The 12,950-nt window shown below is 35.8% G+C and overlaps 2 protein-coding genes and 1 long non-coding RNA gene across 3 annotated transcripts; 1 reads left to right on the plus strand and 2 right to left on the minus strand.

Annotated features, from left to right (window-relative positions):
* LOC104787399 lies at positions 4,197–4,699 on the plus strand. The gene is made up of 2 exons (XM_019245557.1): positions 4,197–4,349; positions 4,473–4,699. The coding sequence occupies exons 1-2, from the start codon at positions 4,220–4,222 to the stop codon at positions 4,610–4,612; spliced, it is 270 nt and encodes an 89-aa protein (XP_019101102.1). The 5' UTR covers positions 4,197–4,219; the 3' UTR covers positions 4,613–4,699.
* On the minus strand, positions 4,847–6,500 carry LOC104787400. Its single transcript, XM_010512978.1, has 3 exons — positions 6,163–6,500; positions 5,925–6,040; positions 4,847–5,273 (listed from the first exon to the last, which is right to left on the minus strand). Exons 1-3 carry the CDS (start codon positions 6,268–6,270, stop codon positions 4,937–4,939), a joined length of 561 nt encoding a protein of 186 aa, XP_010511280.1. The 5' UTR covers positions 6,271–6,500; the 3' UTR covers positions 4,847–4,936.
* LOC104787401 lies at positions 6,672–8,094 on the minus strand. The gene is made up of 2 exons (XR_767924.2): positions 7,647–8,094; positions 6,672–7,348 (listed from the first exon to the last, which is right to left on the minus strand). It is a non-coding gene; the product is annotated as an uncharacterized LOC104787401 (long non-coding RNA).

Here is a 12,950-nt window from a genome sequence, read left to right on the forward strand (position 1 = left end):
ATTGAGATGTTTTACGCAAGCCACAGGAAGGAAACCTGGATAGGGATAGGACTCAGACGTGTTCAGAATTGTTTGCTCGCGACTCTTGGAGGACTTAGGTTCTCCTAGTACTGCCATATTCAGAGACTTTGTGGCTTGGGAATATGGTTGGTATATCAACTTTGGATGACGATCCGGGGGGCGCTGTAGGGTGGCAACCCGAGAGACGAGTTGGATTTTTTCTTATATTATATGGCATGCGGGTTTAGGCCCGATGAGGAGCCAATATTATGGCATGCAGACTTAGGTCTGATGAGGAGCCAACAAAAACTCAAGGTTTAGGCCTATGGGTAAAGGAAAGTCCAAAAGTCGAGAGCGAATGAAGCATGGAGCGTGAGTCTATCGCCTAGAGGGGACCTTCTGTAGATCAGTCGGAGGAGTGCGGGCCGTGGAGACGGTTGCACGAGAGTCCTTGGCTGATGGTCGTATGAGATTCGAGGACGAATCTAGATTAGTGGGGGAGAATTGTAACACCCGCAAACCAATTTTTGGTAAATTGGTGGGGGTGTCGATCGACACCACAAGAGGTGTCGATCGACACTATTTGTTTCGGGTTCGACCGCTTTGATCTAATTATCGATTTCTGGCCGGTTTGGTTTAAGGAAACCATCGAACCGAGGTTTAAAAGGGGGAAAACAACCTAGGGTCGTGTGTTTTGTTGATTTACGCCGCTTGAGAGAAAGACAAAAGGAGAAAACAGTTCCTAAAGGTTCTTGAGTGAGTTTGTGAGATTTCAAGGTGTTTTTGGTGAGATCTTGCTGTAGGAGTGAAGATCCAGGGCTAGGAACGTGTTAGAAGGTTGCTGAGAGTGTTGGATTCGTTTCTTTTGGTCTGAATCTTCCTGCAAAGAGGTGAGTGCATGACCATGGCTTATCTAAGCTAGGATCTCTAGTTTTTATGTGATTTGGTGCTTATGTGGTTGTTTCTTTGAGTTCTCTATGGTATTTCGTCGCTGCTTTGGCTGGGTTTGGCTTCTAGGAATGCATGGAGCGGATTGGAGAAGATTGGAGGCGAAATTCGGAGTTTTTGATCGAAGGAAATCGCTGCTCGGCATCGGTGTCGGTTGACACCAGTTGGGGTGTTGGTCGACACCAACGCGAGGACGGCTCGAGACTTTGGCGAGTGTCGATCGATGCCATGTGGAGATGTTGGTCGATCCAAACTAGGGTTTTTGGGAGTGTCGGGCAGGGTGTCGGTCGACACCAGATTGTCAGTGTCGATCGACACCATCTGGTGTCGGTCGACACCCTTCTTTCAGCTACAACGGATGTTGCATGATTTGTGTATTGCCTGGTTTGTTTTATTGATTGTTGATTGTGGCATGTAGAGATCTTATTGCTTGTGTGTATAGCCCAGTAGATGGGAGGATTGCTTCACTGAGTGTTTATCAAATACTCATGCATCTCAATTTGTGTTTGTGGTGCAGGTAAAGGCAAAGTGTGATGAAGAGGAGGATGTTCTAGGGACTCGATAGGATGTTGTTTGGCATTGTTAGGTTGCTAGAGTTGAGTCATTAGAAACATTGCTAGGTTACTGGTTTCATGTTTCTTGTTGTTTGGTATTTGGATATTGCTTATGCTATGATATTGGATTGTTATTGGATTATTATTGGATTATTATTGGATATTGGTTTTGTTATTCCGCTGTTGATTGTGAATGTGGTTAGGTGGCTAGTGGATATGGGACCACTAGTTGTAGTTTATTTATATATATATTATTTATTATTTATTAAAAAAAAAGGTCGGTCTTTTCAGTGTGGAACTTGGTCGTCTCGAACGGATGTTAGGATTACTGGTTCTACAACTTTGTTTTATGTTTTGGATTGTTGCTGAAATTGGCATTATGTTATTTATTTATTCGTTATTGATTTATTGGAACTGATTATGTTATCCGCTGTTATTGATTGTGGTTAGATTGCTAATGAGTAAGAAATTACTAGTTATTAGGATGTTAAAAAAAAAACGGATCAGCTTGTTTCATTTACTAAGATTTAAGGTCAAACCAAAATTAAATCTATACCAAATCATAGATGTTAGACTATGTTTTGCTTTGTTGACTAATTTTGATAATTATAATAAATATTTAATACCTTGTATAGATGCAGTAGAGGAAATCCAAGTAAAATATATATGCGCGCAGAGAAAAAAAACCAATCAAATCAATATGTAGGCAGTATATACATCCAATTATGATAAAAATTATTTTAGAAATAATTACATAAAGTTTCAATTTTTCATCTAATTTTACATTTTATTTACTACTTCAAATATATTATTTTCCTTATCGAGATTTAGTTGTTCATTTTTCTAATCTTTACATGTTGGAACGTAAGTTGACATTAAAATATTTCTATATTAACATACTAAAATATAATACGAGAACATTTTTTATAAAAATCAAGAATCCTAACCGAAATCGATATAAAATCTTAATTAAGTAATAATATTAGCAATCTCCAAGCATATAATGACATTTTATATATATATATATAATACTTCAAAAATATATTTGAATGTATACAAATCATCAAGAATTGAGTAATATATTTTCTACTAAATTTGTATACTCAAATTTAGTTACCAGTTTTCCTACTAGTTACATATATTTTCCACTAAATTATTTTCTAAACGATTATTCCTAAATCAAGAACCCAAACAGATATCAAAATGAAATCTTAATTAAATAAAATTAGCAATTCGCAACCATACAATAAAATTTATAATTTTTTGTTACCTAAAAAATATATTTGATAATTAGTAGAAAAATCATCAAGAACTATATTTTCTACTAACTTTGTCTATTCGAATTTAGTTTACCAATTTTCCTACTAACATATTTTTTTAACGATTATTTCTAAATCAAGAACTCAAAACAAAATTGAAATAAGATCTTATTAAGTAATATTAACAATCTACAACCATACATGACATTTCATAATTTTCAGTTACTTCAGAAATATCAAGAACTGATTATAATAGTTTCTATATTTTTTTATTCAAATTTAGTTTACCAGTTTTGCTATTAGTGATTCTTCCTACATCAAGAACCCAAACCGAAATCGAAAATAAACCTTAATTAGGTAATTTTAACAATCTACAACCATACAATGACATTTTATAATTTTTAGTTATTTAAAAAATAGATTTGATACCTAGCATACATATCATCAAGAACTGATTATAATATTTTCTACTAATTTTGTATATTTAAATTTAGTTTACTAATTTTCCGACTACAGTTACAAAATATTTTCTACAAAAATATACTATAAGCGATTATTCTTAAATCAAAACCCCAAACCCAAATCGAAATAAAATCTCAATTAAGTAAAATTAGCAATCTACAACCATACAATGACATTTTATAATTTTTCGTTACTTAATTTTGTATTTTCAAATTTAATTTACCCATTTATAAAGATTATTGTAATACCTCCATTTTAGGGACATGCGGAGAGATTTAACAGAACTAATTTGGCCATCAAAGTCATCAAAGTGCATTTATCTTGTTAGTCAAAAGTCCTGAAAGAATTCCACAATTAAATGTACTTATGCTGAAGTAGTTTCAAGCTGGTTGACCTTCCCAGAAGTAATTGTCAGAACTGTGCGAGTAAGGACAAAACACAGGAAAATATCATGTGGTGATTTGTAAGGTCGGTAAACAAGGTTTTAAAGCCTACCGGACGTAGCAAACCGACCGTCGGATATGGATAGACCCACGGGCCATGAATAGAATGGGACCCAATAACAAAAGAAGGATCTATAGGTCGAGAGTAGATATGAGACCCACTAAGAGATATGACAGTCGGAGCGCTACAATTATTTCTAAATCAAGAATTCAAACCGAAATCGAAATGAGACCTTCTTAAGTAATATTAACAATCTACAACCATACAACTTCGTCATACTCAACCATGGTTGTAGATTGTAAATGGATTATTCCTTAATTAAATAATATTAGCAATCAATATTTTTAGTTATTTGATACCTAGTATAAAAATCATCAGAACTAATATGATTAAAATATTTTCTACTAAGTTTGTATATTAAAATTTAGTTTACCAATTTTGCCATTGTCCAAACAATCATGATATGCATTTTGACACACCTTTAAATATTGTGATACAATAGTTGATAAACCCACAAAGAGAAAAACAAACAAACAAACAAAAACAAAGAAGATGTCGAGTATGATCAAGATAACAATGGTGATGATGGCTTTGGTACTAATGGGCGTGAGAGCAAAAGCTGTGACTCAATGTCAAGAAACAGAATGCAAGTTCGACTGCGGAAACATTCATCATATGGCTTGTACTGGCTGTGTCTTCGGATGCACTTCTCCTTTAACTTTGTTTTCATTATATAATATTTTTGATAAATGTATTCACTAAGGATGGTTATAACTTCTAGTTAATCTAATGATGATGCTTACAGGGGCAAATGGAATGTACTGGAACCCAAAGATGTGTTATTTTGGTTGCTCTGGACGTTGTGGTAGAGACATGAACTGTCGCCAACGTTGTAAGACATGTTGTCATTGGCGGTCCCCTGGTGCCTCTACAACTGTGATTTGAGATTCATATGTATTTACACTTGTGGAACTTTTGGCATATCTTCAATCTTGTTATTTGACATACTAATAAAAGGATCACTCTTTTTCATTTCTCAAACCAATTTCTTTGAAGTTCGAAGAGAGTAAGCCATTCTATAGGGTACATATGAGTGAGTTGTATCATATTATCTTTTTACCACTAAACGCAACTTGTAAATTGTAGTATATTTTTTTCATTCATATATGAAAAGAGAAATGTCGTCAATAAAATACCAAAACTATATTAGAAGACTCAGAACAACAGAACGTGATCAATCTCTCTCTCTCTCTCTCTCATAACTTAGGCTCACGGCGTTTTCCTAGATTCTAAAGTTACAGTTGAGGAATCTCCTTGCTTCTTCTTCGTCGTTGCAACTTCATCAATACCTTCAGAGGAATTCACCTCACTATGACTTCTTTTCTTTGGTTTTGTCTTTGACGCGCTATTATCCTCTTTCATCTCTGTCTCTTTATCCAACTCCATCGAGGTTTTTTCCAGGTTTGATGAAGAATAAAAAGGGGGTTCTCGCCCACTTAGATGACAAAAGACACGTTCAACTGTTTCGTTTATTTCTTTCCCCAACCCATCCTTCTCAAGAATCAGATCCCAAACTGATTTTGATGCCTTCTCTAGCACTGGCCCTCTGCCCACAACCATTGTAAAATTTCATTAACACATTTTTTCCAACAGCAAACTAAAACCAAGAAGATTGATAGTACAGAACATAAGACAATCAGTGTATGTTAGTATGCATACAGGTAGCTCCAACGGATAGAGATCATTACCTATCGTGAATGCACTATATTATTCAATCAGCTCTACAAATGTGACATAGAAGTATGGAAAACAAACAATATCCATAAGTGCTTCTAAGAATGTAACGCAGAACAAGATCGATACCGCACCTCCATGGAACTTAGATCATTACTGGTTTCGATGATTCAATCAACTCAAATATTAGGTGGGGGATATAGCTAGGAGTATGAAGCAGAATTATACAAAACCGATATCCTTTTGTACTCATATCACCTATCATGAATTCCCTACATTAATCAATCAGCTCTAAGAATGTAACATACAACTATGGAAATCCGATATCCTCTGAGAATGTAACGCAGAACAAGATGGATACTAGACCTCCACGGAATTAAGATCATTGCCGATTCTGAATGATTTATAGTATTCATCCAGCTCTAAAATTAGGTGGGGACTTTACTACTTAATCATTATACTCAAAACTAGTAATCCAGAGCCTAAGTATATGAGTTGAGATATGTAAAGGAGAAAACTTTACTCGAGTTCTTGACGAAGAGCATCAAAGAGTTCTCTTTTAGTCTGTTTCTCAGCACCAGGTGTGTTAAGAACTTTACTCTCCTCAGCCATTTTAATCGTTGTACTCTTCAACTCTTCCTATTCACACAACCACAACAACAACAACATAAAAACATTAACTTTATGATTTTGAATTGAATCATAAACAACAAAAAGTCACAAACTTTAAAAACTCAAAAATCAAAATCTAAGAACTTTACATTGGCTTTAAGCTGATTGATGATCCTTAATCGAAGAGCATCGATGGTACCATCGTTCATAAGATGTTCAAGAACGTCTTCTGGTTTAATCACCGAAGAAGACGACATTGTTCTTCAAAAACCCTAAAAGTGTTTTGTCACCCAATTCCAACGATTCCTTAAGCTACCGTAGACAGATACAAAGAATCGTAGCTGATACAGATTCGATTTTTGAGATACCCAGAAGCTGAGAATCCAAATTCGATTCGATTCGATAGAGAGAGTAGTAATCAAAGATTGAAAACGAGTTTCTTACGACGGGAGAAAACTTTCTAGCTTCTTTAACTCTAATTGGGATTTTGGTTTTCAGTCTCATCCTTAAATGAAAACATTCGGTTTTCCTAAACCGAATTAAACCAAAAATATACTCACACAAAACCGAATTAAAAAGTTCTTGAGGTGTGTGTGTGTGTTTTACTTATTGGATAGGTTTTGTGGCCTTCTAAATCGTTAAGTTTTTGCAATTTTACTTATTTTTTACTTTTTTTTCACTGGAGTTTTATTAATTTCAACAAGAAGCCAATACAAACGAAGCCTAAAAACCCAAAGAAAGGGTACAAGAGCACAGCCAAATTATACAGAAAAAAAAACAACCCGAATAGAATAAGGAAAACCAAATCTCTCAATCCTCGTTCTAAGAACATTTACACTTAACGCGCGACCTAGCGAAGCCATGAGTGCAATCCGGTCACCTTAAACTTCCTAATATCTAACCTATTTTTATTTTTATTAAACTGTAACTAAAAACAAACATACAAAACAAAAGGTCTAAGGCCTCGACCAACAAAGGAAAGCCCAATCCAAGAAGGAAACCCAAGCTTGAAGGAAGAGATATTGATTTGTTGAGGAGTCATCACAGATCCACGTGGGACACTTAGAAAAGTGAAGACATGGACAGCCAAAGATTATGTCGTCACCGGTTACCATCTACCACCGGAAGGAACTCCAAACCACCGGAAACCGCTGAAAATCATCGATTCTTCAAAATTCGGTAAGATCCGATGAGGGATAATTTGGAGAACTCTATCAATTTTTGTTAAACTTCAACTTCTAATCTGCAAATGAAAGAACTTCCCAAGCCTCTCAGCTTCCAATTCTCAGAAAAACCAACGGCGTAGAGATTAAACCGATTTAGCTTTCACCAACCCTAAAAACAGAGAAAAACAATTGATCAAAAAGCTCCAGCAAGAAAAAATTTCTCAATTCGTTATCAATCCAAGGACACCAACCGCGACGTCAAGCACCACCTCAATTCGTTTTTTTAAAAACAAACCCAATAAGCATGAAAAACGAAAGAAGTCCTTTAAACAAAGGAGGCTCAAAGAATTATGCAATCAGATCTATGAATTGAAATAAAATTAAGATCACCCAAACCAAAAGCATGCGAATCAATTGACCAAAGGATAACTTCCGGAAAAAACCGAAGCGAAAACTAGATGAATCACCGAGAAACAGGATGGTGAAACCCTAGACGAAATCCAGTCATAACGTCGCCGAGGGGACCAACATATACCAGAATCAAAGCCGAACATAACGTTGCCGAGGAGGCCAACGCATGCCGGAAGCAAAGCCAGACATGAAATCGCCGAGGGGGCCAACTCATGCCGGAAGCAAAGCCGAACATGAAATTGCCGAATGGGCCAACTCATGCCGGAAGCAAAGCCATCCATCACCGTTAAAGAAAACGGTCGATGACGGAAACAAAACCCGACCCAAACACACACATAAGAAGCCGATGTTGGACGGATTGAACACCGATGAGAGTTTCTCTCTCTGAAAAATTTGAGAGAGAGAAACATTGAGAAACAGTATTTCCATTATGATGCTTCTCGCTTAAAAAGATACCTATGAAGTTATACTGTTTCTCTCTCTTCTCTCTTCTATGATTAAAAAGATACCTATGAACTTTCATCTTTGGAGCTTCAATTTAATATAATAGTTATCAATATTTTAAAATTTGAGGATGTTGTAATTTTTTTATTTTGCAGTATTATTATGCATTTTTGTACGTCGGAGAATAAAATTGTAAAAAAATAATAATTTGGAGAATTTTTTGCACAAAACCTTTATTGGATAATCAAATCATGTATCTGGAAAGACACTTATCATTGAACTAAATTATAGTTTTAACGGATGTAAATTCTTTAAATATTGTGAAACATATCCTTTTGTGGTGTGAGATGATGATAGTTATGATGGATAGAATGCAAGAAGTTTCAATTACTCTTATGTTATTGTAATATAAGAGATGTAAATCCATAATGAGTGTGATGCAATCAATGAGGATATGAACACTAATTTAAGTCAAGCCAGATATGATAATGGTTTTGAACTAACACCCTAATGACAAATATGAAATGCAAAATGTAAAACTACTAATATAAGAGACAAAATGCAAGTAAACAGTATAAACAAAATAGAAATGATTCTAAACAGGAACAAGAACTAACAATGCTTATGAAATGAATGCAACATGATTAAACAGGAATGAAACATGAATGAAACAAGAAAGATGCAGAACAAAATAAGAACTCTGGAAGGAGCTCGAGCAAGCACTCAATCGTACGCTCGATCGAGTGACAGGTCGAGTGAATTGATACGAAGAACATAACCAAAATCAACAATCAAAACAGAACCAATTGCAAGCAAATCGAACAGGAAGCGAATAACAGTAATCAAACAGAGAAATCAATAAACAAAGAAGGCTCCTAGGGATGGAATCATGGGCTGGACTCAAGCTATGATTACCTAAACTGATCAACAAACCTCAATCGACAATGAGCTATCTCTAGACAATGATCTCATAAACTTAATAATCCATTCTCATGACAATATCAATCAAGTTAAGATACTCCTAGACCTAGTTCTCACTAGCTAAGACATATCGAAACAGGCATTAAAGATCCAGATCATTACATGTCAAAAATCACCTTAAACAACCAATCTCTTAGGTTAAGCATGATAATCTCTAGCATTAGCTTTATCTAACAACTTAAACAGTGGTATGATGATAAGAAGCTTAAGATCTATCTTTATTTTCTCAGATATAAGAACATCATAGATCACATCTAATCTAGAAGAGATAATTAAACAATCAAGCTTGATCAATCTAAACAACCATAATCCTTATCCAGCCTAATCCATCCCTAAGATCCTAACATAGTACTCAGATTGACTAAACATGATGAAAAAAATCATAAACCCAGAAATTAATGAAACTTGCATGATTAGAAAGATAAGTCAAAGATCTACAATATTGAAGAAGATAGCAAACTCAAATTCTTAATACTTTGAAAGTTATGGAACCAACAAGTATCAAAAATCTAGAGAAAAATACAAAAAATGGCTAAGGATCTAAGCAAAAAGTAAATATTTCCAAAAGGGTAAAAACTAGGTTTCCAAGATTTTTTTCTCTCTAAAGTGGCTTGTTGGGCGGCCATAGAATACATTAGGTTTATATAGGAGGGAAGGGAAGCCCTAAAATGGCTAGAAGACAAAATAGAGAGGCGGCTCGGTCAGCTCGACCATGTGCTCGGTCGAGTGCATGGTCGAGTGACCTCTTCTTGCGCTTCTTCCACCGGTCGAGTCCCTCTCCTCACACGGTCGAGTGTCTGGTCGAGTGTGGTGGTCGAGTGGACTTCCGGACCTTGGTTTTCTTCTGCTCTAGCTCCTTTGTCTGCTTCTCTTGCTAGCTCTATTCCTCCTTAGCACCTTTCCATGCTCCTTGGGGTCCAAATCACCTGTTTATGCTAGAAATCATGCAAATGCAATGCAATTCTACTCTAATGCACAAATTGTCCTTAAACTACTCAATGATGACCAAACTAGCTAGTAAATCATGCAAAAGGTGTAAATAAACTAAGGTAAGACATGGTGAACTATATGAACATCCACACCTCCAAACTTAGTCTTTGCTTGCCCTCAAGCAAATAAACAAGACATAAGTAGGAGAGTGAGGTTTGAAAGTGGGATCTCAGCACCTAAAGCTTGATAATAAACTAACTAGAATCAATGTCCAAGTTACTAGTACTATGATGCAAGGTGAATGAGCTTTACTTAAAGACATTAGACAAACCTATCACAACCTTAATTGATTCAAGCCTTAGACATCCACATGCATTCAGTTCAACCATTTCCTTTAACATTTATTAAGCAAGAACATGAATTAACTTATGCAATGCTTAAATTCATTTGGCTTGGTAATAAAAGGTTTAGAGACAATGATGATCTCTATTTAGAGTGGGGCTTATCAATATCAAGGTTCTCACATAAAAAAATGGATTGAGCTTTAGAAGAATGCTAAAGGTAAGAATACTTAGACACATACAAGAACAAAACCTTGTCTACCCAAAGGTACCCAAAGTATTTGATCCTAACATTCTAATCACAAATGGTCCTAGTTCTACCTTTTAGCTTCATCACTTTTCTTTTACCCTTTTCTCTTTTGTTTTTAAGCCTTAGGAGAGGTTTCTTAATTGAATCATCTAGTGGAATGGAGGTTTCTTTCTTATTTGCTATGTTCCCTTTTCTTCTTACTTCTTAAGACATAAAAGATTTTTTCTACACTCTTCTTTTCTTTCTTTCATTTCTTTGATTAGAATCATCTTCAACAATCTCATATTTCTCATTCTTTCACTAGAGCTTAATATTACTTAAACACATTCCCCTCCTAAAGACTTTACCCTTTTCTTTCTCTTTTCCCCTTTTCTTTTCTTTTTCAAACCAACCAAGTCTCAAATCCAAAAATTAAACCACCTACTCCTATCTAGCTTGAAAATTGCAAACTGGAACTATACAAGGCTTTACTCTTGTCAGCTCAAACCTAACACTTTCTACCAAGCTCAAACCCAAAAAATGCCTCACACACACAAGAATTAACATGGCTTGAAAGAAGGGTTGATTATGGGTAGGGGAAACTGATTTTAATGATGAATCAGCTACTTGGATCCACAAGAGTGATAAAAATGAGAAAGATGATCCAAATATGTATATTGTATCCATGAGTTTAAATCAATGCACAAATTGATAATTAAAAGGGTGAATTACTCAAATGGTACTCATTTTAGGTAATATTACCAGAATCTACAAAAAACTTTTTTATTACTAGAATGTTTCGGGTATTTTCAAAATACCCATCGTGCCCCTGTTTTATGTTACCGGAAAAAACGTTATTACAAAAATGACATTGTCACGTCAGACACCACGTCAGAAATCGCTGACGTGTAACCATAACTCAGCCGTAAAGCATTACATAGTATGTTGCAGCTGAGTTATAGGTATGTTGCGGCTGAGTTATCGGAAAAACATTTGAGTAAGTGCGGACGACTGACTTATGAAAATCTGGCTGAGTTATGCTCATAAGACAGCCAAGGGTTACGGCTGAGTTTTCACCTGATGGTTGAGTTGTCAAAATTTTGGCTGAGTTATCACTACGACACGGCTGAGTTACCATTTTCCGCCTGGCTGAGTTATGAAAAACGGCTGACTTATGAGATGTTGTTATGGCTGAGTTATGGTAAAAAAAACTATAACTCAGCCATCACAGGCTGACTTATTGACAACTCAACCTTTTGACGGCTGACTTATTAGCAAAAGATTAATTATTAGAATGTCATTCAGTTACGGCTGACTTATCAAACGATACAGATGAGTTACATATTTCAGTTGATGAAGCGGCTGAGTTTGGCAGCAATTTTTTTTGCTTTTTAATTACTATAATGTTTTTCATGTTGTGGCTGAGTTTTCATTAGGCCGAGTTATGGTATTGTTTGATGGCTGACTTGCCACGTCGGACGTAGCATCCATGTCAGCATTCCATGTCATCATTTTTTTTCTGCGGAAATACGAAACATCGTTTGACTCTTGTTCTTCAACTGGTTAAGAAGTGAACTATTTACCTTCTTATTCACCTTGTTCTTCTACTTCTTCACTTTCTTCTTCACCTTGTTCTTCTACTTCTTCTCCACCTTGTTCTTCATTATCTTCATTATCTTTCATGGATTCAGTTTCGGTACTAGTTCTGTCTGGTAATTGGATAAAGACACAGAGATATGTATTTAACTCCAACGATAGAGGGTGTATAGTTGTGCAGATAGATGGAGGCACAACACACGACAAGCTTGTGAAGCTTGTTCTTGAAGACTACGGATTGGACTCGTTTAGCCATGAGCTAAAGCTGAGCTACATGTTCTCGAACAGGGCAATGAAACATATGGCTCAAAGTAAAGTGGAAGACCCACCTACTCCGCCTCCTCAGAAGAAAGCTCATAAAGATGATAACTTTGCCGGATCGAAGATGAATCCGGAGGCTATTAGGTTGGAGGTGTCAACGCTAAAAATTGCTGTAGGACAACGATACTGATATGATCCTCCCAAAGAATCGGCACCTTTGAGTTGGTAGATAGATACACCTTGATTCTAAAGACAAGGAAGCCTCAAGAATAAGGATGGTGGAATGAATGGTTGCACAAGAGTTGCGGAAAGACTCTTGATATACCGGTTTGATCTTTCAGCCTCACACCAAAAGGATCGGATCTCTCAGCCTCGCACCAAGGAGATCAGGGTTTTGACTATTGGAATCACACCAAGTAGTCAGTTTTGATTGTTGGAATCACACCAAGCAATCAGTTTTGTTCACAAAGAACAGAAGAGAATCACTCTCAAAAAGAAAAGGTTTTGATAAAAAGTTGGATATATTATTTCAATGATCTTACATGAGTTTATATAGGATAAGAAAACTTGGTAACAAA

Source organism: Camelina sativa, chromosome 5 (assembly GCF_000633955.1).
Source record: "Camelina sativa cultivar DH55 chromosome 5, Cs, whole genome shotgun sequence".
NCBI classification, from domain to species: Eukaryota; Viridiplantae; Streptophyta; class Magnoliopsida; order Brassicales; family Brassicaceae; genus Camelina; species Camelina sativa.